This window comes from Syngnathus acus, chromosome 13 (genome assembly GCF_901709675.1).
Source record: "Syngnathus acus chromosome 13, fSynAcu1.2, whole genome shotgun sequence".
Lineage (NCBI taxonomy): Eukaryota > Metazoa > Chordata > Actinopteri > Syngnathiformes > Syngnathidae > Syngnathus > Syngnathus acus.
Genome location: NC_051098.1, coordinates 417277 through 441428, shown reverse-complemented (window position 1 = coordinate 441428; position 24152 = coordinate 417277). Strand labels below are relative to the sequence as shown.

The 24152-nt window shown below is 47.8% G+C and overlaps 1 protein-coding gene and 1 long non-coding RNA gene across 7 annotated transcripts in view; one reads left to right on the top strand and one right to left on the bottom strand.

Moving 5' to 3' along the window:
• Positions 1–24152, top strand: part of LOC119132861 (aldehyde dehydrogenase, dimeric NADP-preferring-like) — a 72539-nt gene that overhangs the window by 39695 nt on the left and 8692 nt on the right. For 5 of the 6 annotated variants that reach the window (XM_037268422.1, XM_037268426.1, XM_037268424.1 and 2 more), the window contains 4 exons: positions 8849–8966; positions 9054–9195; positions 9272–9438; positions 17144–17243. In XM_037268422.1, the coding sequence (XP_037124317.1) occupies positions 8849–8966; positions 9054–9195; positions 9272–9438; positions 17144–17243 (527 nt within the window). The remainder of the gene's footprint in view (positions 1–8848; positions 8967–9053; positions 9196–9271; positions 9439–17143; positions 17244–24152) is intronic. The other variant, XM_037268427.1, reaches the window with a different exon arrangement.
• Positions 1246–23338, bottom strand: LOC119132893. The gene is made up of 3 exons (XR_005099978.1): positions 23218–23338; positions 11136–11140; positions 1246–1256 (listed from the first exon to the last, which is right to left on the bottom strand). It is a non-coding gene; the product is annotated as an uncharacterized LOC119132893 (long non-coding RNA).

The following is a 24152-nucleotide window of genomic DNA, read 5'->3' as shown; positions in this document are numbered from 1 at the left end:
AATCCTTTCTAAAAATTAAAATTGACTGACGCAAACGTGAGTTCTTCATGTTTTTATTGAAAACAACATAGTGCTGACGCCGTACGACGCCGTACGACATCGGTTTTTCGCTTTCCAAACAAGGCGTGCGCACTCCCGCGGCAGGGGGAACAAAATCTCACGGGGGAACCAAATCAAGCACAACACCGGCTCGTAAGCTTGTCTCTCTGGTCCCGCTCTACCAGCATTTCAGCCCTCCTTGTCTCCTTTAACCTTTCCCCAAATAAAGAGCCCGTGTTGCATTTGGTTGTCCTGCCTCATTCGTGACAAAACAAAGTACAAATCAGGGATGCTGTTGATTGTGCTGACGTGAACGAAGTGGAAGAGTGGATACATAGCGGGAGGCTGAGATAAAGTGTGGTTAGAATTGCTCTTACAGCTCTAAGCCAATCAGCGGCAAGAATGCAGATCAACATGTTCCCATTGGTCTCATCTCCTCTCTCTCTCTCCCTCTCCGCCAATAGTGTGCTAAAGTCATATGAGCAGACAAAGCCCTGTGCTTCAAGTAACGCCGCAAAATGCCGCGATGCACCAAAATATCTGCAATATTTAATAGACTTAATAACCCTCGATACACTGCAAAATAGCGAATGATAACTGTGTTTACATGCATGTTTAAAACCTCAAATTTAGTGTTGTTTTGCTGGCAAACTGTGTTGCCAAGGCAAGCGCATTTTCCGGGACCTCACAGTTTTCATATCATCATGAAGGACTGAACAAATATGAAGGAGATCTGGTTAACCCACTAGGAGAAAACCATCAAAGATTGTAATGTGGCAGACGTCAGCACCAGGCCTCTCACTCAGCAGGCCTCCAGTTAGGGGTGTGGTAATATGTTTGTCGTTTGTGATGTCATGCTCTCTTTGTTGCTTTAATGACTTGTCTCTAGCCACAGTTGTTTGCAGACAGTCATGGAAGTCATGAAGACCTCCCTTCTGCCACATTGGTGACCCCAACGTGATGTTGGCTCACCACAATGTGAGTCCGACAGATTAATTTCTGCCATTCTCCACAGATGGCTGCAGCGCACCTTCACGTTGACCAGCTGCGCATCTTCTCCAGCCGTGGCCGCTTACTACACCACGATCGTCCGCTCACAGGATGATGGTCAGTCAGGCTCAATATGCCGCATGCCTTCCTGCCCGCCTGCTCAGCGCTGCCCGGAACCTTCTGCCCATGTTTCAACGTGCAACCCCCGAGGCTTTTAGAGTTCAGGGCTGCATGCCATGTCAGGACCGTCCCAAACCAGTCGTCCATCCCTTCCACTCAGCCGCGCCTCAGCACGACTGCCCGCACCTTGGCATGTGCTTCCTGAGCCATCAGGATAGTTGCACGTCTCAGTCAGTACTGGCACGAACCACCCATCCTGCTCATCCAGTCAGCGCCACCTTGGACCCACTGCCTGGATCTCAGCATTTGTTTCCTGAGCCTGACCCTAGCTGTCAGGATAGCTGCACGCCTCAGTCAGGACCAGCTCGACTCTGCTGTCCTGCCTGCTCAGCTGGCGTCGTGGATCCAAACTTCTGCAACCCACCGGGCTTTTCTGGCCAGCTCTGCTAGCTGTGTTGGACGCGTGACTAACTGGCGGCATCTGCTGGTGTGCTGCATCCTCTTCCTTAAGACTGTGCCCTCAGTGAGAGATCCACCCATTCCCCTCATCCTCGTAGGACTCCGGATGTGGCCGACCTCCGTCGTACCTGCCCCGCGGTGCAGAGGCTCCATCTGCATCCATCCTGCCTGACTGCCCAGGGCTCTGTACTCACATTTGCCTGTGTTTGTGAGGCTCAACACCCACAGTCCACTGAGACGCACCATTCTCTGCGTCTCGCCCGCCGAACCGCATCTGTGCCTCTGTGCCGGTTCATGGTCGGGGGGCTGTGTGGTGGACCTCAGTACAAGTGTCACGCTGTCTTTGTTGCTTTGATGACTTGTCTAGCCACAGTTGGCAGACATGGAATAACGATGTGTTCCTCCCTTCTGCCACAGGGAAGAACAGGAACTGCAGGTGGTCTATTTCCATGAGCAAAAAATGAATGATACAGTATAATATAGTATAAATGGAGTCAAATAAACATGAAAACATTTAGTAAACAAACAAAAAACGTTTTGACAGCGTTGTTATGACGTGTGTGAGTGGATGGCGGTGTGGCGTGGTCGATTACTGTTTGGAGGGGAAATCCTCCTTCGCCAGACCTTTGGGGTGGACTTCTCTTCTCTCTTGCTTTGAAGGAAAATACTTGTCAAATACTTGGTGCTTTTTCTTCTTTGACATCGTCAAGATTGTCGACCTCGACATGACGTATTTGGTTGCGATATCTGACACATATCACCCTTTCAAACTTGTCTATCATTTCTTTTTTCAAATTGATTGTTGGCCGCTGCTGTTTCACTACCCTGCTACTGCTACTATCGCTCTTCTTTGGAGCTGTTAGGTTTATTTCCTAAACAACACACTAATATTGAAGAGAGAAGACGTTTCCAATTTTTTGATAGGTGAATCGGAGAGCTGCCTGGTTCTCTCACAATTCTAATCAGCTCTCCTATCCACCCCACTTTTATTCATTTTGAGGTCCCTGATAACATTAGAGGCGGGGGCCCTAAGCAGGGTAGGGAATAAGCAAAATCAGCAACTCGGCCTCCCCCCTGTACTTTGTTTACATGTATTTCTTGCAGTCATCGCAAGCAGACATTAGCAGATAAGCTCTTTTGCATGTCATTTCATCATATCACCTAAAAGCAGAAAGATCGTCTCCGTTGGTTTCCTTATATCGCCGGCTTGAGATCAGCTGGGCCTAAGCAGAAGCAACAGGTTTCGGCTCCTCTGCTTATTTGTTACTCACAACACACTTTCCACAGCGATCACAAATGTATAATTCCACATAATAAACAATAATGAAATATTATTCCGACAGGAGTCATGATACAGTGACTGTGTGGTACTTTCCACGTGATGGCTTTAAACCAGACATGGGCAAACTACGGCCCGGGGTCATTTTCCCTGCAATGACTGCGTTTCCCCAGTAGATAGAGAACTGCCTGCCCACGCATTTACGACCGGAAGCTGTGTCAGAAAGCTCGGTGAACACTCACAAGTGCGTGTACATACTCAGTAGTACGGACACGGCGCACTCCGCACTCTATTTCTATAAGTGCCGAATTTAGAACGTGGGCTGTGACGTCACCATTCTCGTAATTCGCGCGCTGAGCTTTCAGATACAGTTTTACGCTAAAGCCACCCACAAAACTTCCCCTGGAATCCTTCCATTAAAATGAGTGGCCCAAGGAAAAGAAAGGTGGACACTGAGTTTCGTGTGTTTAAAAAAGAGTGGACAATTTGGCTCGACCTACGCGACGTGACTTTCAGCCACATGAACATCAACCCGTCACAGATCTAGGTTAACGGACCAACACCTCGGCTCTATCGTAAGAATTGCCACAACAAATTTTACTCCAGACTATGATGCACTCGCAAAAAAAGGGAGACCAACAACAATGTTCCCACTGAAAATGAAGGGGAGTTTCTCAAGTTTATTTAAAAAAAAAATGCATTTTTAATATAATTTGTACAAATTGTAGGGATTGAAACTAGCGACCATTCTCATTTTCAAACAATGCAGGATGCTCAAAGACATTGATGCACCACCTGTTTGCGACTAATCTTAACTTTTAAAGTTCTTAAGGCCGACTTTAAGGAAGTCAAGTCAAGTTTATTGGTATAGCCCTAAATCACAAGCAGTCTCAAAGGGCTTCACATAGACAAACAATTGACCATAATTCTCAAAGCATCCCCTGATCTTAAGCTCCCAAAAGGGCAAGGAAAAACTCAAAAAAAACCAACCAGGAGAAAAATGAGAAACCTTGAGAAGGGACCGCAGATGGAAGGATCCCCCTTTCAGGATCACCAGGCTGCAATGGATGCAGAGAGGGCACATAAAATACGTAATATGAAAATCAAGAAAAAAGTGGATGTCCAAGTCAAAGCGAAGAGCAGATGTGCCCTCGATTGTCCTGGCAGTGTCTTTGAGGAGGGTAATCCGCTGCAGTTCCCTCATCCTGAATTGGTCCACGAGAATCCAGATAGCCGCTGTCAGCTTGGGTGTCACCTAACCACCTCCCCAGCCCGGGAGGGCTGGGCGGAGGGGGGGTGGGGAGAGGGAGCAAAAACAAACTCCAACCGAATCGGCCACTACAGGTTAATTAAAGGCCATGTCATAGAAATGTGTCTTTAAACGTGTCTTAAATGTTTCTACTGAGGTAGCAGTTCTAATATCCATTGGTAGGGCATTCCAAAGCTCTGGAGCCAGAATAGAAAATGCTCTAGACCCTGCAGACATTTTCTTGGCCCTCGGTGTCACTAAAAGACTAGCGTTTCGCGAACGAAGGTTACGAGACGGAACATAAGGAACAACTAGGTCGACGGGATATGAAGGCGCTAAGCCATGCAATGATTTATAGGTTAATAGAAGAACCTTGAAGTCACATCTTAAATGGACCGGGAGCCAATGTAAGTTGGCTAATATTGGGGTAATGTGATCAAATTTTCTTGTCCGTGAGAGCAGCCTTGCAGCAGCATTTTGTACTAACTGTAGACTTTTGATTCTGGACTTAGGAAGACCAGAAAATAATGCATTACAGTAGTCCAGGCGCGACGTGATAAACGCATGTATAATAGTTTCCGCATCACCGGTCGAGAGGATCGGACGAATCTTAGCAATATTACGAAGGTGAAAAAACGCAATTCTGGTTATATTCTTAATGTGCTTTTGAAAGGAGAGCGTTTGGTCAAATATTACCCCGAGATTAGTTACAGTATCGCTCTGAGTGATAGTACAGTTATCTATAGTTATAGTGGTTTCCTTAAATAAATGTTGATAACCAGCTGGACCAATTATTAACATCTCGGTCTTATCTGGGTTAAGACGAAGGAAGTTGAGAGACATCCATTGCTTGATCTCCGTAAGGCACGCCTCAAGATTACAACAGTCCCACGGATCTGTCATTGATAACGGCATATATAATTGGGTGTCATCCACGTAACATTGAAAACTAATATTATATTTACATATTATGTCCCCAAGGGGAATCATATAAATATTAAATAGAATTGGTCCGAGGACCGATCCCTGTGGGACACCACACGGAACATTATAGAGCTCAGAGTACGTATTGCCATGGACCACTCGGTGCGTCCTGTCTGATAGATAGGAATCGAACCAGCCTAGTGCTGACCCTGAAATACCAACACAACTTTTAAGACGCTCTAATAAAATGTCAAAGTCTACAGTGTCGAAAGCAGCAGGGCTGTGGACTCGGTCGGATTTTTGCACCGAGTCCGAGTCCGGCCTCTTGACCACGAGTCCGAGTCCGGCTGTTCATTTTTCCTGTTAACTTATGTGACTGCTTAGTCTTTATTCAAGGTTAATTTAGATCAAAACAGTTTTGTGATGGCTTTGTCTTTATTAAACATATAAACGAATACAATAAACAGATACTTTCAAGTTTTAATCATTAATTACACCATTATAGCTCAGACATTTATCTAAACACAAATAATTAGTGACGACCCCACAACTATCGAAACACATCAATGATATAAGCTGGGTGACATAATCGTCCTTGACATTGGTACATAATGTAAACATTAGCCTAAGTGCAACTCAACGTGGCCGCATTGATCGTAACTTACGCTCCGTTTCCCCCCCAAATCTAGAGGCAAAATATTGTTCTCTCGCTGCTCCCGGGTTCTTCCATCTTGGCTGCGCGCGGGGCATTGTGGGTCTTGTACGTGCAGGCAGGCAGGCGCGGGCGCGCACGCAACAACTAAATTTGTCTTCATAACAAGCAAGCAGGGCTGTGGACAGTATTCCTACGCGCATTCTCAGCAGCATGATGAAAATAAAATTCAATAACGTCACTGAGGCATATTTTAACGAACTCCACTTCATTGTATGGCTTTTTAGCCCGTGCAATGTTCCAAGCCAGTTGAAACAATGCAAGTGTGACAGTCTCTGAGTGCTTCGTAATGTTTTTGAAAAACTGTACCTATTTTTCTGCCTGACTTTTCAAAGTCTCCAAACTTGTGCTTGCGAAATTCAGTCCCTTTTGCAAAGTCCTTATCGATATTGGCATGAAGTGAGCTGAAGTGGCGCTGACCATTTGAAGCTTTTAAATGCGCCAATGACGTCCGACATATCAGGCAGAATGGCTTGCCATAGCGTTCAACAAAAAACAACTTTAACTCTGTTAAAAACGTCCTGTGTTCATCGTCATATATTCGTTTAGCTGTGCATTTTTTCCTTGCCATTTTGGCAAGCGTCTTGTCAGCTTTTCTGGACGCTCTGTTTGTCCCTCCTCCTTTGCGGGATTTCCCCTCACGCGCATGCGCGTTTGACCGGTTGGCGAGGTGGCGGCGGACAAACGCCGGCGGCGCTCAATGCTGTCAAGTTCTTTTTCAAACTTGATCGTAAGCAGGGCTGTAGACAGTATTCCTACGCGCATTCTCAGCAGCATGATGAAAATAAAATTGAAAGTATTTTTTTTATTGTCGGACTCGGTGGACTCGGTCAAAATCAGCACCGAGTCCGAGTCTGGCAAAAATGACCGAGTCCGACCGAGTCCGAGTCCCCGAGTCCGAGTCCACAGTCCTGGAAAGCAGCACTAAGATCGAGTAGTAACAATACCAATGAAGTGTTTGAATCCATAGCTATGAGGAGATCATTAGTCACTTTAGCAAGTGCTGTCTCAGTGGAATGATTAGCTCTAAAACCAGACTGAAAAGATTCATATCGATTATTGGCGACCATGTAATCAATAAGCTGCTGCGCTACTACTTTTTCAAGAAGTTTTGCTATGAATGGGAGGTTTGAAACTGGCCTATAATTACTGAGACAGTCCGGGTCAAGATTTGGTCGCTTAAGTAGCGGTTTAATGATAGCGGTTTTAAAGGCTGTTGGCACTATCCCAGAGGAGACAGACAGATTAATTATATTTAAGACGGAGGGTCCTAAAACTTGAAATAATTCTTTAAATAGTTTGGCTGGAAGCGGGTCGAGTATACATGTTGTTTGTTTAGCCGCACTAACCAATTGTGTAAGCCTATCAAGGGACACGCTTTTAAAATTTGAGAGGGTTATTGCATGATCGTCAGCGCTGGCGGTCTCGACTGAGCGATTGGAACGGTCATCTTGATCTCATCCCTAATGGATTCAATCTTTCGAGCGAAAAATTTCATGAACTCGTCAGCTGAGTGGAAGGAGCTATCGAGGGTCGGCTGGCGTAGTGTTAGCTTTGCCACTGTATCAAATAGGTATTTAGGATTGTTTTTATTGAGATTAATGACTTGCGAAAAATAACGAGTTTTTGCTAAGATAAGCGCATCTTTATATTTCAGGAGGCTGTCACGCCATGCCTGATGGAAAACCTCAAGTTTGGTTAAACGCCATTTGGGCTCATGCTTTCTACATAATTGCTTAAGCGTACGTGTTTCATCTGTGAACCACGGAGTAGGCAATCTACGGCGAGTTTTCAGACGTAGCGGCGCCACAGAGTCAATGGCATTTAACAATGTCGCATTGAATTCATTTGTAAGATTATCAATAGAGCCGATATATGCGGGAAATATGGCAGTTGCCAGCGACAGTAACTCCGATAGCGCAGTTGCAGTCATGGGGTTAATATTACGACTGCTATAATTCTGATTGCTCTCTTGTCTTTGACAAAGAACTAAAACTTCAAATTTTATTAAGTAATGATCAGACAAAACAGTAGTGTATGGCAGGACTGTTATATTTGAGGTTGCCAGTACTTGGGATAATACCAGATCTAAGGTATTTCCATTCTTATGCGTTGCTGCCTGTACGGCTTGTATAAAACCAAACGTATCAGTTAAAGTCTGAAACGCTGAAGTAAGTGGCTCTGACGGTAAATTCATGTGGATATTGAAATCGCCCATGATTATTATATTATCCGCATTTGTCACTAGATCAGGCACAAATTCTGAAAATTCATCCAGGAAGCCAGAGTAAGCCCCGGGTGGACGGTAAATAACAGCAAGATAAAATGACGGTAAAGCGGTGGATCGGACAGTGAGAACTTAAAATGTTTTAAATACGTTAATCGAACGAAGTGTTTCCCGTTTCCTCACCTCTGTCACCAGGTGTTTGTGAGTTAAAGCTCTGCTCTGATTTTCAGATACGTACCCCTCACTGTGCTGCCGTTTTGATTACTATATTTGGATGTATTTTTTCGCCGATTCTTCAAGATGATGTATTTGGTCAGAATGTTTGCTGTTTGATGTGATTTCGCCTCATAAAATAAACATCTTTTTTATAAATCTGACCTGCAGGTGCTGAAGTGATGGAAACTGTTATTCATAATAACAGTGTCGAATTTTATGAGAATCACTGATAGCAGTTTTTTTGGTGAAATTTTTTTTTTAATGATATTAATAAATGCATTTGTGTTTTGAATATCCATGCTTTACTACGTACTAAAGGCCAAAACCTTTTATGCAATGACCTTTAATGTCTTTTATATTATTTCACACACACACTACATCCATCTGCTCCTGGTTCGGCCCCCTGGTCAAAATTTAGAACTCAATTCGGCCCACAAGTCAAAAGCATTGCCCATCCCTGGTTTAAACTGCACTCTGGCCTTGTACTTTGTAGAAAGAATAACCTGCACCTTTCTCATATTCTTTTAGAAAATAAGGAGCAAAATAATAGTTTTACTCTGTTGTATGTTGTACTCTGTACTCTACTGTTATCAGTGCCTGATTTCATTTTTTGTTTTGCTTCTATTTCTTTAGTCGTATAACATGGGGAAAATTTGTCAACTGTGGGCAGACGTGTATTGCTCCAGACTACATACTGTGTGAACCTTGTGTACAAGGTCGTGTGGTGGAATGCATCCGACAAACACTTTTGGTAATGCACAATGTTATAGTACGTAGGTCTCCCTTCAAGTATGACAGGATGGAATTTCAGTTGATGGACAACTTTAATTTATCACAGGAATTTTATGGTCCAGACCCCAAATCATCACCAGACTATGGTCGCATCATTAACCAAACTCACTTCAACAGAGTTGTGGGTCTGATGGAGGGGTATGCACCAGTACTTGGTGGCCAGTATGATGCCTCACAGCGCTATATTGGTAGGTGTGCTCTTCATATAAAGCACATAGCTGTGTAAGATGATAGTTTGTGTTAACTGAATGATTGCTCAAACAGCTCCGACCATATTGAAGGATGTGCCCCCTGATTCCAAGCTGATGCAGGAAGAAATATTTGGTCCTCTGTTGCCGATAGTGACTGTGAGTGGCCTAGATGAAGCCATTAACTTCATCAATAAGAGAGACAAACCTTTGGCCCTCTACATATTCTCCTCTGACAAAAAGGTGAGAAGGCTATACTACTCTGGACTTGACATTACCTAGCCTGGCAAGCCACATCTCTCATTGCGGCTGAGTCTAAGCTCAAAACAAACAGTCCATTCAAATTCACATATTTGATGTTCAATATCCTTGCGCAATGTCAGTCTTCGGAGGCGGAAGTCCATTGTCATTCAAAATGATGCACGAGAGAGACAATAGTTTGTTAACATCAACCACCATAACAAAAAGGGTAGGATCCAAAACTGCACAGCATGTTCAATGCATTCATTTCAAACCATCTGCCAGTCTTCTCCATCTGTGATCAGAAAGATAATTGGGGCAAAAAAAACAACGAAAGAAACTTTCAGAAGAATTAAAAATGAAAAATGACTTAGATTTAGAACAAGAAATGCTGAAACAATGGGATGACATTTATAATAAAGCAGATATAAACAGGGCATATGAATGTTTTCTAAAAACATTGCTTCCACTCTATGATGATTCGTCAAAGATTTCGGCAATGTCAGAAAAAAACGAGAAAACCATGGCTCAGTGGGACTAGCAAAAAAAAAGCATGCAGGAAAAATGTAATAATAATTTTTTAAAAGATTGAACAGAAAATCTTTTACAAAATATAAAGGTTATAGAAATAAGGTTGATTATCTAATGAGAAGAGAAAAGAAGGAATACTTTGAGAAGCTCTTAGAAAAGAATAAGGAGTAGACCAAGAAACTGGAATATAATCAATTTGATTACAGGTTGTGGAATAAACTTTGAACACCCCAATTATTTCAGTATAAACAATAGCAACAAACAACAAGGATATAATATATGAAAGTTTCAGTAACTACTTTGTTGATGTAGCACAGCAAGTAGCCAAGGACATCCCTGATCAGCAGCTGCACTGGAATCATTTTGAGGAGGCTAAATCCGCTGTAGCAGCTTTTGTGCTGAGGCCAGTCACTCAAGATGAGATGAGGTCTATTCTAAAGTGCACAAGCAAAACATCTATAGATCCTGACAAGATAGATATCCATCCATCCCTTTCCCCAGCCACTTTGTCCAGCTCATCCCGGGGGATTTGGAGGTGTTCCCCCAAGGCCAGCTGAGAGACATAGACATCCAGTGTGTCCTGGGTCATACCCGGAGTCTCCTTCCGGAGGGACATGCCTGGAACACCTCACCAGGGAGGCGTCCAGGAGCCATCCTAATAAGATGCCTGAGCCACCTCATCTGGTTCGGCAGAAGTGGCTCAATTTGTGTATTACAGAGCTTCTCACCCTATCTCCAAGGGAGAGCCCGAACACCCTGCGAAGAAAATAGTTATGGTTGCTTGTATCCAGGATCTTATTCTTTCTGTTATGACTCACAGCCTGTGACCATAGGTGAGTGCAGGCACGAAGATTGACTGGTAAATTGAAATATTTGCCTTTCGGCTCAGCTCCTTCTTCACTATGACAGACCAGAGTCACAGAGTCAAAGCAGACGCTGTACCAATCCGCTTGTCAATCTCCTACTTCATTCTACCCTCACTCGTGATCAAGACCTCAAAATACTTGAATTCCTCCACTTTGGGCAGGATCTCACCCCCAACCCGGAGAGTGCATTCCACCCTTTTACGACATGGCATCAGATTTGATGATGCTGATTTCATCCCAAGTGCTTTACACTCGCTCCAGTGAGAGTTGGAGATCATGGCTTGACGAACCTCACAGCACCACATCACCTGCAAAAAGCCTCTAAACCAGACCCCTCAATGCCTTGGCTGTGCTTGTAAATTTTGTCCATAAAAGTTATGAACAGAATCAGTGACAAATGGCAACCTTGGCAGAGTCCAACCCTCACTGGAAACAAATCCGACTCATTGCCAGAAATGTGGACCAAATTCTGGCTTACCGTACTCCCTCGGGACCCCTCACAGAAATCCCAGAGGGACAGGGTCGAACGCCTTCCCCAGGGCCACAAAAAAACATGTAGACTGGTTGGTAAACTCCCATGCACCCCCAAGGACCTTGCAGACAGTGTAGAGTTGGTCAACTGTTCCATGGCCAGGACAAAAATCACGCTATCCACCTGAATTGTCTTGGAAATTCCGGGCAGATGTCATTCACCCCGCCTTGCCACAGAGCTTTTTAACCACCTCGATGACTTCAACCCTAGGGATGGGGAAGCCCACCTCAGAGTCTCCAGGCACTGCTTCGTCACTGCAAAGTGTGTTGCTGAAATTGAGGTCTTTAAAGTATTCTCCCTACTGACTCACAAGGTCCTGAGTTGAGGTCAAGCACCCCGTCTCCAGTATATGCACTGCTTTCCCTTCCCAAGACGACGAAGGGTGGACCAGAATTTCCTCAAACCCGTCCATAAATCGTTCCTCCTCCCACGCCCGATATTTTGCTCCAGAGACTGTCGACTGTGGCCAGCTATCTCCAGAGTCCTACAGGTCAAAAAGGCCTGATAGGACTCTTTCTTCAACTTGACTTCATCCCTTACCAGCAGTGTCCAGGGACTGCAGCCACGACAGGTACCTCCTCCACGTCTTGACGATGCTGGAGCACATCGGCGAGGGGGAAGCGCACCAGTCCAAATGACCCCACTGGTCTATGACAAAGTCTGTACTGGCAGGAAAGTCTGAACCACGCTCGGCGGCACATGGAGTCCAAACCGCGCTTCGCGGCACATGGGTGATCAGAAGCGCGATCGGCGGCAACTCGGGAACGTAACCGAAATCGGCGGCAACTCGGGAACGTAACCGCAATTGGCGGCAATTCGGGAACATAACCGCAATCGGCGGCAACTGGGGAACATAACCGCAATCGGCGGCAACTCGGGAACATAACCGCAATCGGCGGCAACTCGGGAACATAACCGCAAGAGCCACCACGCGCCGCAGCAGTGGGAGTGGGGCCAGGGACGATCGCGGCTAGCTTAAAGTAAATAATTAAATTTTGCAGAATTTTGCGAGAATTCTAAAAGTGAAAATGTTAATTTTTTTAATCATGGGAGGTTTTGGAATAAGTATGCATTGGATGAACAGTTTGAAGTTGGAATGGCTTGAATCGGTTGAAAAATGTAGAAATTATAAGGGGAAAAGGAAATGTTGCAAAATTATGTGCAAATTTTGTGAAATTGTGAAATTTGTTAAAAGTGGCAATCTTGGGAATGTTGAAAATCCTCCCCAATGTGATTTGAATGAGTTGAATGATGTGAATTTCAAACGGGAATGATGTAAATGTGAAATATTGAATGTGCCATTAAGAATGAATGGGGAAATTTGGCTGAAAATTTGTGAATTTTGCGAAAAGGCCTCGCCTTCACACTAATAATGAAGTGAATGGTGTAGAATAGGGGTGTCCAAACTACGGCCCGCGGGCCAACTGCGGCCCGCGGTCCAGTTTTTATTGGCCCGCAGCAAATTCTGAAACCATAATTGAATGTGGCCCGCACAACAGCTTGAGCACTTCTCAGTTTCCACACTAGATGGAGCCCGCCACACAAAGCGCTTGACGTCCGATTAGCCCCCCCCCCGGAAGAGAAGCGAACGCGCAGCGTTTGATTTGACGTCACACTAGCCGCCTCCCCCCCCCGGGAGAGAAGCGAACGCGCTGCGCTTGACGTCCGATTTCCCCCCCCCCCCCTCCCCCGGAAGAGAAGGTAACGCGCAGCGTTTGACGTCCCACTAGCACCCCACCCCCCGGAAGAGAAGGGAACGCGCAGCGCTGGACGTCCCTCTAGCACCCCCCCCCGAAAGAGAAGGGAACGCGCAGCGCCGGACGTCCCACTAGCACCCCCCCGGGAGATATTGGCCCCTGGGCCCCTTCACGTTACTAAATATGGCCCTCCTTGCAAAAAGTTTGGACACCCCTTGTGTAGAATAACATAAGTGTGAAGGCCTTCGCTGGAGAAATTGTGTGAAGGCGAAGAAGCTGAATAAATACTCGTGGAATGCTTGTGGAAAACAGTAAGTGCAAAAAACGATAAGTGCGAAAAACAGTGAGTGCGAAAAACGGTAAGTGCAAAAAACGGTAAGCGTGAAAAATGGTAAGCGCGAAAAATGGTAGGTGCAAAAAGCAGTGAGCAAGAAAACGGTAAGCGTGAAAAGCGGTAAGCATGAAAAATGGTAGGCGCAAAAAACGATAAGCGAGAAAACGATGAGCGCGAGAAATGAGCCAACCTGTCTCGGTGCAGGGCAACCCTTCTGCCCCTAGGGGGAACCGCCACTCAGTAGACCACCTCCCCCACCCGCTCAAGCACCCTGCATGGGCCATTCCAATGGCTGTCCAACTTGGGGCAGCGTCCCTTCGTCTAGCTCATCGATCTGGAAGTTCCGCACCTTGCTCCGCACGTCGTAGTTCCACTTCTGGCGCACACCGGCTTTCTCCAGCTGGTCCCGGGCAAATGCATGCGCCGCCTCCAGTCAATCCTTCAGTCTCCGGGCATACTCCAGCCCCGGTTGGTCCTCACAGTCACCAGGTGGCCTCCCGAACACCAATTCCGCCGGCGGAATGTGTCGGTCCCAGTCACGTTGGTGATTGGAGGTGAGGATGGCAAGCTGTTGCTGCATGGTGCGGTTAAACCGTTCCACAAGACCATCACTCTGCGGATGCAAAGGTGTGGTGCGTGTCTTCTGCATGTCCAGGCGCTCACAAAGCGCAGCGAAAACATCGGAGTCGAAATTTCGGCCTTGGTCGCTGTGGAGAATGTCAGCAGTTCCAAACCGTCAGAACATGCCCTCCAGCAGCGCATCAGCCACCGTCTCCGCCTCCTGATCTGGAAGTGCGTACGCCTCTGGCTACTTGGTGACATAATCCATCGCACACAGCACATAACGGTTCCCTCTGTCCGTCACGGGAAAGGGACCCATGATGTCCACAGCAACCCTTTCCATGGGCGCCCCAACCTTCTGTTGCTGAAGCGGTGCGTGCGACTGGTCCTGAGGCCTTGTAGGCTGCACACTCATCACAACGCCGGCAGAAGTCCTCCACGTCTTGACGATGCTGACCCCAGTAGAACCCTTGCTGCAGCCGTCGGAGAGTCTTCGCGCTGCCAAAGTGTCCCGAACCGGTGACCCCGTGGCAGGACCTCAGCACCGCTTCTCGGAGAGCTCCGAGCACCACCACCTGCCACCTCTCTTCCGGCCAGCCACCGGTGGCTGGTTCCTTCCACGCATGCTGAAGCACGCCATCCTTCGGCACAGCACCGAGAACTTGCTCCACAGGTCCTTGGTAGCAACGGAGAGTCCCATCACATCCTCCCAGGGTGGCCTCCTGCCACTCTGGACCCACTGGCGCACTGGGTTGAGATCATGGTCCCCCTCCTGCTTGACAGCCCACTCTGCAGCATCCACAGCTTCCAAGGTGCAGCACGATGGTCCAGCAGCAGCGTCCTCGGAAGACAGCTCCAACTCCTTGACATCCCGCAGTAGGTGCAGGCGTCAACAGCACACGGTCATCGGGAAAGGGCATCGGCGTTGGCGTGCCGGCCCCGGCCCGATGCACCACAGTGAAGTGGAATGCCTGCAGCTCCTCCGGCCACCGTGCCACTTGACCCTCAGGTTCCTTGAATGACATTAATCACTGCAGGGCAGCGTGGTCAGTCCTGATGGTGAATGGCACGCCACACAGGTAATATTTGAGGTGACGCGCCGCCAAAACAACTGCCAGCAGTTCACGTCTGGTGAAACAGTAGCGGCGTTCACTCTTACTAAAGGTGCGGCTGAAGTCGGCCACCACTCTCTCACCAACTGGCGCCACCTGCGACAACACTCCCCCCAGGCCAACATTACTCGCGTCTATGTTCAGCACAAAAGACAGCGCTGGATCCGGTGGGGCGAGAACAGGAGCCCTGATGAGCGTCCTATTTAGGCAGGAAAACGTCTCCTGACAGTCCGGCGTCCACGTGAAGGATTGGTCACCTCGAAGGAGAAGGAACATGGGCGCCCCGATGCAAGAAAATCCTTTCACGAACCGTCTGTAGTAGGAGGCCAGCCCCAAGAAGCTTTTAATTTGCTTCTGGTCTCTCGGTACTAGCCAGTCTTTGATTGCACTGACCTTCTCCTCCGACGTGCTGATGCCTTCGCCGTTCACACAGTGGCCACAGGAACTCCACCTCTTGCCGCATACAGGGGCACTTTTGTGGATGCAGCTTCAGTCCAGCTGCCGCAATTCTCCCAAGCACCAGCCTCAGAGAATCCAGTTCAGCCTGGAAGGACCCACCATGGACGGGGACATAATCCAAATACACCAAGCACTTCTGCCTTGGAATGTTCGAGAGCACGGTGTCCATCAATCGCTCAGATGTCCCTGGTGCATCGCATAGTCCAAAACACATGACCTTAAGCTGCCAATGCCCACGGGTGGTACAGAATGCCGTTTTAGGTCTGGACTCAGCGGTGAGCGGGACCTGCCAGTAGCCACTGTGCAAGTTGAGCGATGAGAACCAGGCAGACCCTGAGACCAAATCCAATGTCTCATCTATCCGCGGAAGTGGGTAGCAGTCCTTCCTCGTCACTTTATTAAGTGGCCTGTAGTCCACACAGAAACGTGGTCTGGCACTCTTCTTTCTGGGCACCATGACCACGCCAGACGCCCACGGACTGTCGGATGGCTTTATAATTGTTTCCTCGAGCATGGCGCGGACCTCCTGATCTGCAGCCTCCTGCTGGACCAGAGGCAAGCGTCGGGGACGCACCTTGACCAGTTGCGCGTCCCCGGTGTCGATGTGGTGCTCCACCAAGTGAGTGAGGCCCACCTCATTCTCACTGAGGGCAAAGATTTACTCAAAGTCCCACAGCACCTGCCACAACTGCTCCCGCTGCTCGACATCCAGCCCATCGCAGTTCTTCTCCCAGATGGAACAGACCCCTTCCCATTTCCCTGCTGGTTTGTCATCTTCGGGCGGCAACGCAGCAGATGACCAGACTGCCCGCAACCCCAGCAGACTGCGGGGCGTGCACGCCGACTGCTTCCTTCCTCATGCTGTGCTATTTATCACACACACCTTCCGACAACGACGTTGCCGAAACGGAGCAGATTGTAGAATAGAATAGATCTTTATTGTCATTGTCACATGTACAACGAAATTTAAAAAGTGCCCCCTTCACTGCAATCTACCTTTCCATGGCGAGGGCCAGCGCCTCTCCCAGCGCTGTCGGATGGGCTAACTGGACGTGCAGGCGCAGCTCATCCGGTCTGAGAGCTTGGATAAACTGATCACGTACCAGTTCATTTTGGACTCCAACCGGCATGCCAGCATACCTGCGCTGACCCAGGCTCTCGATCTCATGGGCGAGGCAATGGAGAGGCTCATCCAGGCGCCGAACACGCTGCTTCAACTCACAGCGCAGAGAGTCTTTTAAATTGAACTCCCCGAAGCGCCTCTGCTCACTGACTCGTTCCTCACTGATCCATTCTCGCGATGAACGGGAAAGGCAAATCACTCGCTCACTGACTCGTTCCTCACTGATCCGTTCTCGCAATGAACGGGAAGGCAAATCACTCTCACTGACCCGTTGTCGCCATGAACGGGAAATGCAGTCACTTCAAGAAGTGATTCGTTCACTGAAAAGATTCGTTCTTTTGAACGAATCGTTCACTCATGAGCCAATACTAGTTTATTTGGTGCTCTACTTTGCCTTGTGGACCAGAGGGAAAATTAATATAGTAGTTTTTAACGGGACACTTTATTTCTTTTTCTTTAATTTTTAATGTCTGATATCTTTGTTTTATTTAAGGTCACTAAAAAGATGATCAAAGAGACGACAAGTGGAGGAGTGACTGTTAATGATGTTATGATGCACTACACACTAATTTCACTCCCATTTGGTGGTATAGGTAAGATGGCTTAACATTTTTATGCATGGACAGCACACAGGCACGCACGCACGCACGCACACACAAAGTTGAATACACGAAGATAACATGTAAAAAAACACATTCTCATTCATGAAGTGTACTTGATAAATGAAATTTAAAACAAAATTAGTCAAGCATACCAGCAAACTAATTAGGCCAAGTGCATTATTCAAAAAAGCAATATACAAACACTTAAAAATATGAAGCTGACTCAATACAGCAATTCAAAATCCACGGATCTCCTGCATTAGTTGTACCTCTGCTTCTCACAGCCTGTTGCCACTCCAAATTAAGACACTTTGAGACAATGTTAAGTAGTCACTGTCGAGCTTGGATAGCAAAGTAAATGTATTGTTACTTCAAACTAACTCAAAATACAACAATAAATGTGTAAAATGTTGGCAACAAAAGTGAGTACACTTTTTGACTAAATGTATTGTTACTTCAAAGTAACTCAAAATACAACAATGAATGTGTAAAATGCTGGCAACAAAAGTGAGTACACCCCAACTGAAAATGTCAAAATTCGACCCAAATGTTAATATTTTGTGTAGCCACCATTATTTTCCAGCACCTCCATAACCCTTTTAGGCATGGAGTTCACCAGAGCTTCACAGGTCGCCACTGGAATCCTCTTCCACTCTTCCATGATGACCCCCAGACCATGACGCTCCCACCACCATGCTTGACTGTAAGCAAGACACACTTGTCTTTGTACTCTTCACCTGGTTGCCACTACACACACTGGACACCATCTGAACCAAATATGTTTATGTTGGTCTCATCAGACCACAGGACATGGTTCCATTAACCCATATCCTTAGTCTGCTTGTCTTCAGCAAACCTTTTGCGAGCTTCCTTTGACGACAGCCATGCAGACAGTGTCCAGCGTGTGTGGCAGCAACCAGGTGAAGAGTACAAAGACAAGTGTCAGGCTAGGATCAAGGAGAGGACTCGGTTGCAGAGTGACCAAAAAAAATAGGAATTTATTCTGACAGGCTTGAGCCGGCAAAAACTAAAAACACCTCAAAGAGGGAAAACAAGGTGGCAAAACAAAACTGAAATTCTCTGAGCAAAGTGAGACTACAAAGGTTTCTTCACAAAATAAACAAGGTTCTCAAAAGTATCTTTGGATTCACGTGATTGCTGGTACTCCTGACGAGACAAGACGCACTGGCACAAGACAAGGAGAAGACGCTGACTAAATACACACAGAAGGGTAAGGGCACAGGTGCACACAATTAGGATCCAGGGCACAGGTGCACACAATTAGGATCAGGGAGGACAATCAGACTGACGCACAGAGGAAGGGCCCACGAACTGAAACGAGAGGAGAGTTACTTATCAAAACAAAACAGGAAGTGACAATACAACAACAAAAACAACAACAAGACAATAACAACCCACAAATCATAACGGTATGACATAACCCGACCCCCCCCCCCCCCCCCCACTAGGGCCGAATCCCAGACGGACCAGGATCATCAGGATGGTCAGCATAAAAATCAGTAAACAGATCATTATCCAAAATAAAACTTGTAGGCACCCATTGGCGCTCCTCCAGTCCATAGCCCTCCCAGTCCACAAGAAATTGCCAGCCCCGACCTCTCCTGCGCACCACCAATAGTTTCTTCACAGTGTAAGCCTGCCCCCCCTCTACTGTACGTGGAGCCGGTGGCAGTTCAGGGTCTGGCACCATACTACTGTCCTTGGCCGGTTTGATCTTACCGACATGAAAGGTGGGATGCACGGAAAGGGACCTGGGCAGGCAAAGACGCGCAGCGGCTGGGTTAACAACCTCGGAGATGGGAAATGGTCCAAAAAAAACGAGGTACCAACTTCCTGGAATCCACCTGGAGGGGAAGGTCCTTTGTAGACAGCCAGACTCGTTGGCCCTGCTGGTAGACTGGTGCCGGTCGTCTCCTGCGGTCTGCCATCCTCTTGACCCTGTCCCCTTGGCGGATCAAAGTGGCTCGTGCCACAGACCAAATGCGATGACAGCGGCGCACCAAGGCTTGCGCCGAGGGAACGGACACCTCTTGCTCAGTTTCCGGGAAGACCGGGGGCTGGTAACCAAAGACGCACTGGAAGGGAGACAGGCAGTGGTAGGCAGGGCATTGTGGTCGTACTCCACCCATGTAAGATTCTTACTCCATGACGAGGGGTTTTGGGCCACCAGGCAACGAAGACCGGTTTCCAACTGTTTGTTTCTGCGCTCCGTCTGGTCATCAGCCTCCGAGTGATAACCCGATGTGAGACTCACGATAGCCCCAATAAGTTTGCAAAACTCTTTCCAAAATCTAGATGTGAACTGGGGACCTCTGTCAGAGACGATATCTCGTGGGAATCCATGAATTTTAAAATTCTGGTTCATCATGACCTCCGCTGTTTGCTTGGCCGAAGGTAATTTAGGCAGGGCTATGAAATGAGCCATCTTGGAGAATCTATCTACTACAGTTAAAATAGTCGTTTTTCCCTTAGACACACGTAGCCCTGTAACAAAGTCAATAGAGATCTCGGCCCACGGTCGAGTTGGAATGGGGAGGGGATGCAGCAGGCCCACACGGGCTCCGTGCGGGTTCTTATTTCTGGCACAGACGGAACAGGCTTCAATGTATTCTCGGACGTCCGGCTCCATGGATGGCTACCAGAACCGCTGCCGAATCACGTACATGGTTCTTCGTACGCCTGGATGACAGGCGAGCCGAGACGTGTGTGCCCAATGAACCACCTGGGGGCGCAGCGCTGGGGGAACGTATAGTCTGTTTCCTGGACACCCCTCAGGTGGCGGATTGTTTTGCTTGGCTTGATTGGCTTGCTTCACCAGATTTTCTATTGGCCAGGTAACTGCTCCAACCACACAATGAGATGGAAGAATGGGTTCTGGTTCCGTGGCCACAGGATCCGGACTGAACATGCGTGAAAGTGCGTCTGGTTTGGTGTTTTTGGCCCCCGGTCTGTAAGACAAAGAGAAATTGAATCGATTAAGAAACAGGGCCCAACGAGCCTGGCGAGAGTTCAGTCTTTTAGCTTTCTTAATATACTGTAGATTCTTGTGATCAGTCCAAACCATGAAAGGTTGCTGTGCTCCCTCCACCCAGTGTCTCCATTCTTCCAGGGCTAATTTGACAGCCAACAACTCCCGATCCCCCACATCGTAGTTCTGCTCTGAGGACGTCAGCCGTCGGGACAGGAATGCGCATGGGTGGAGCTTTGTCGGTCTGGGCCCTCTGCGACAGGATGGCCCCGATTCCCTGGTTGGATGAGTCAACCTCCACCACAAACTGGCGGGATGGGTCGGGGAGCGTGAGGATGGGAGCGGAGGTGAAGCGTCTCTTCAGCTCCTGGAATGCCGCCTCTGCCTCCGTCGTCCAACAGAATGGAACCTTAGGGGAAGTCAGAGCATGCAATGGAGCCGCTGTAGCGCTGAAGCCTCTGATAAACCGCCTATAAAAGTTAGCAAAGCCGAGGGATTGCTGCACCTTTTTGCGGCTATCAAGCGTAGGCCAGTTAGTCACCGCACTTACTTTTGCCGGGTCCATCTGCACTTTACCAGGGGCTATGATAAAGCCTAGGAAAGATACAGTATCGGCATGAAACTCGCTCTTTTCGGCCTTGACATAAAGTTGGTGATCGAGGAGGCGTTGCAATACCAGCTTAACATGAGTTTTATGCGTCTCTAAATCTGGTGAATAGATGAGAATGTTGTCCAAATATACATATACAAAACGATCCAAGAAATCTCCCAGTACGTCATTGATCATAGCCTGGAATACCGCGGGTGCATTGGTGAGGCCAAACGGCATCACTAGATATTCAAAGTGTCCTCTGGGAGTATTAAATCCCGTTTTCCATTCATCCCCTTCCCGTATGCGCACTAGGTGGTAAGCGTTGCGCGAATCTAGCTTGGTAAACACCTGAGCTTGTTGCAGTTGGTCAAAAACTGTTGTCATGAGAGGAAGGGGGTATCTGTTCTTAATCGTGATCTGATTAAGTGCATAAGCTATAGTCTATGCATGGGCGTAGGGTACCGTCTTTCTTGTTTACGAAAAATAAACATGCCCCTGCAGGGGACGATGATGGTCTAATTAGACCTGCTTTAAGAGACGCATCAATATAGTCATTCAGGGCCTGTTTTTCGGGTGCCGAAAGGGAATAAAACCACCCTTTGGGTATGGTAGAGCCGGGAAAGAGCTCAATGGCGCAATCATATGGGCGATGGGGCCGTAGAGAGGTGGCCTTCACCTTACTGAATACATCTGCGAGTTGGTGATAACAATCTGGCACTCTGGTCAGGCCTGGGGTTTCTGGGTCTATGGTGGAGAAGCATAAACATGGTCAGATTCACTTTTAGAGGCCATAGATATGAGACATGAAAGATTGCAATGTAATCCCCATCCCCTTATCTCTCCAGTTTTCCAGTCTTTGATTGGGTTGTGTCGTTTTAACCATGGGTATCCGAGGATAAGGGGGTTCATAGGGGAGTTTACTACATACAATTTTAATTTCTCATGATGGTTGCCAAAAAACAGGGTGATGGGCTCGGTTATGTGAGTAATATCAAAAAGCTTTTTCCATAGAGTGCCCTAGCTTTCACGGTAGTGTTTAACAGTTCAGACTTGACCCCCAATCTTCGAGCAAAAACTCATCGGCCCCAGAGTCTATTAACACCCCAATGTCAGTGTCTTTTCCTAGGTGAGTAATAGTGCCAATGGGTTGGTCCCGAACCTTCTGATTGGTGGTAGAAAAATTACTCACCATCAGGTTGTTCTTCACCGGGCAGGAGGGGAGGATATGTCCTTGCGCACCGCAATAAAAACATCTACCCTCCTGGCGTCGGCGCTGCCTTTCCTCCTCGGTTTCCTCCTCTGCCCAACTGCATGGGTTCGATCCCGGAGGATGGCTGAGTCTGATTCGGTGTGTGGTGGTGCACCCCGAGGAGTGAAGGTATGGCCACAGGTGTGTGAGGGAGCGCAGGTGCGTTCCTGGATACGCGCTGCCTCTTCCATTCCTGTAGGCAATTATCGGTGCGAATGGCTAGGGCAATGAGAGCGTCGAGGTTGGTGGGGAGGTCGAGGGGGATGAGTTGATCTTGGATGGGGCCCGAAAGGCCCCTGAGAAAGATGTCATACAAGGCCGTGGGGTTCCACCCGCTTTCCGCGGCCAGAGTGCGGAAACGGATCGCATAGTCCCCAACAGACTCACTTCTTGGGTCAGCCGGCATAGCTCCCGAGCCTTCTCCCAATCTGAGGAGATCGGATCAAACACCAAACGCAGGGCCTCGCTGAAGGCGTGGAGGGAGTGACATGTGGCGGAATCCCTAGCCCATTCGGCGGTCGCCCACGCCCGAGCCCTTCCCGTTAGGTAAGAGATCATAAAGGCCACCCGGGAGCGATCCGTGGGGAATTCACCTGGAAAATGCTCAAAATGCATTTCGCACTCAGTAATGAATGATCTACTGAGCCCGGTTTCCCCGGAGTAGCGTTCAGAAGGAGCCAGTCTGGAGCCTACAGCAATGGGAGCAATGGCAGAACGGGCCGCAGGGAAGGCAGCTGGTGGACTGGGTGCCGCGGTCAAAAGCGAGATAACTTCCTGCATCTGTTTGCTCAGCAGGCCCACCTGAGTAGCCACCACCCCTCTGTCTTCCTGACTCGTCGCGAGCCCTTGGACTCCAAGACCCAGAGCCTCCACTTGCTCCTGGTGTTGGGTGAGCCGCGATGCCTGGGAGCGTATCGCAGCGTACTGTCAGGCTAGGATCAAGGAGAGGACTCGGATGCAGAGTGACCAAAAGAATTGGAATTTATTCTGACAGGCTTGAGCCGGCAAAAACCAAAAACACCTCAAAGAGGGAAAACAAGGTGGCAAAACAAAACTGAAATTCTTTGAGCAAAGTGAGACTACTAAGGTTTCTTCACAAAATGAATAAGGTTCTCAAAAGTATCTTTAGATTTACGTGATCGCTGGTACTCCTGACGAGACAAGACGCACTGGCACAAGACAAGGGGAAGACACTGACTAAATACACACAGAAGCGTAAGGGCACAGGTGCACACAATTAGGATTCAGGGCACAGGTGCACACAATTAGGATCAGGGAGGACAATCAGACTGACGCACAGAGGAAGGGCCCACGAACTGAAACGAGAGGAGAGTTACTTATCAAAATAAAACAGGAAGTGACAATACAACAAAAAAGACAAGACAATAACAACCCACAAATCATAACGGTATGACAACAAGTGTGTCTTGCCTACAGTCAAGCATGGTGGTGGGAGCGTCATGGTCTGGGGCTGTATGAGTGCTGCTGGCACTGGGGAGCTACAGTTCATTGAGGGAACAATGAATGCCAACATGTACTGTGGAATTCAGTATTCAGAGCATGATCCCCTCCCTCTGTAAACTGGTCTGCAGAGCAGTATTCCAACACGATTACGACCCAACCACACCTCCAAGACAACCACTGCCTTCCTAAATAAGCTGAGGGTGAAGGTGATGGACTGGCCAAGCATGTCGCCCAGACCTAAACCCTATTGAACACCTGTGGGGCATCCTTAAATGGAAGGTGGAGGAGCGCAAGGTCTCCAACATCCACCAGCTCCGTGATGTCATCATGGAAGAGGATTCCAGGGGCGACCTGTGAAGCTCTGGTGAACTCCATGCCTAAAAGGGTTCCGGCGGTGCTGGAAAATAATGGTGGCCACACAAAATATTGACATTTGGGTCCATTTTTGACATTTTCAGTTGGGGTGTACTCACTTTTGTTGCAAGCATTTTACACATTCATTGTTGTATTTTGAGTTACTTTGAAGTAACAATACATTTACTTTGCTATCCAAGCTCTACAGTGACGACTTAACATTGTCGCAGTGTCATTTCTTCAGTGTTGTTC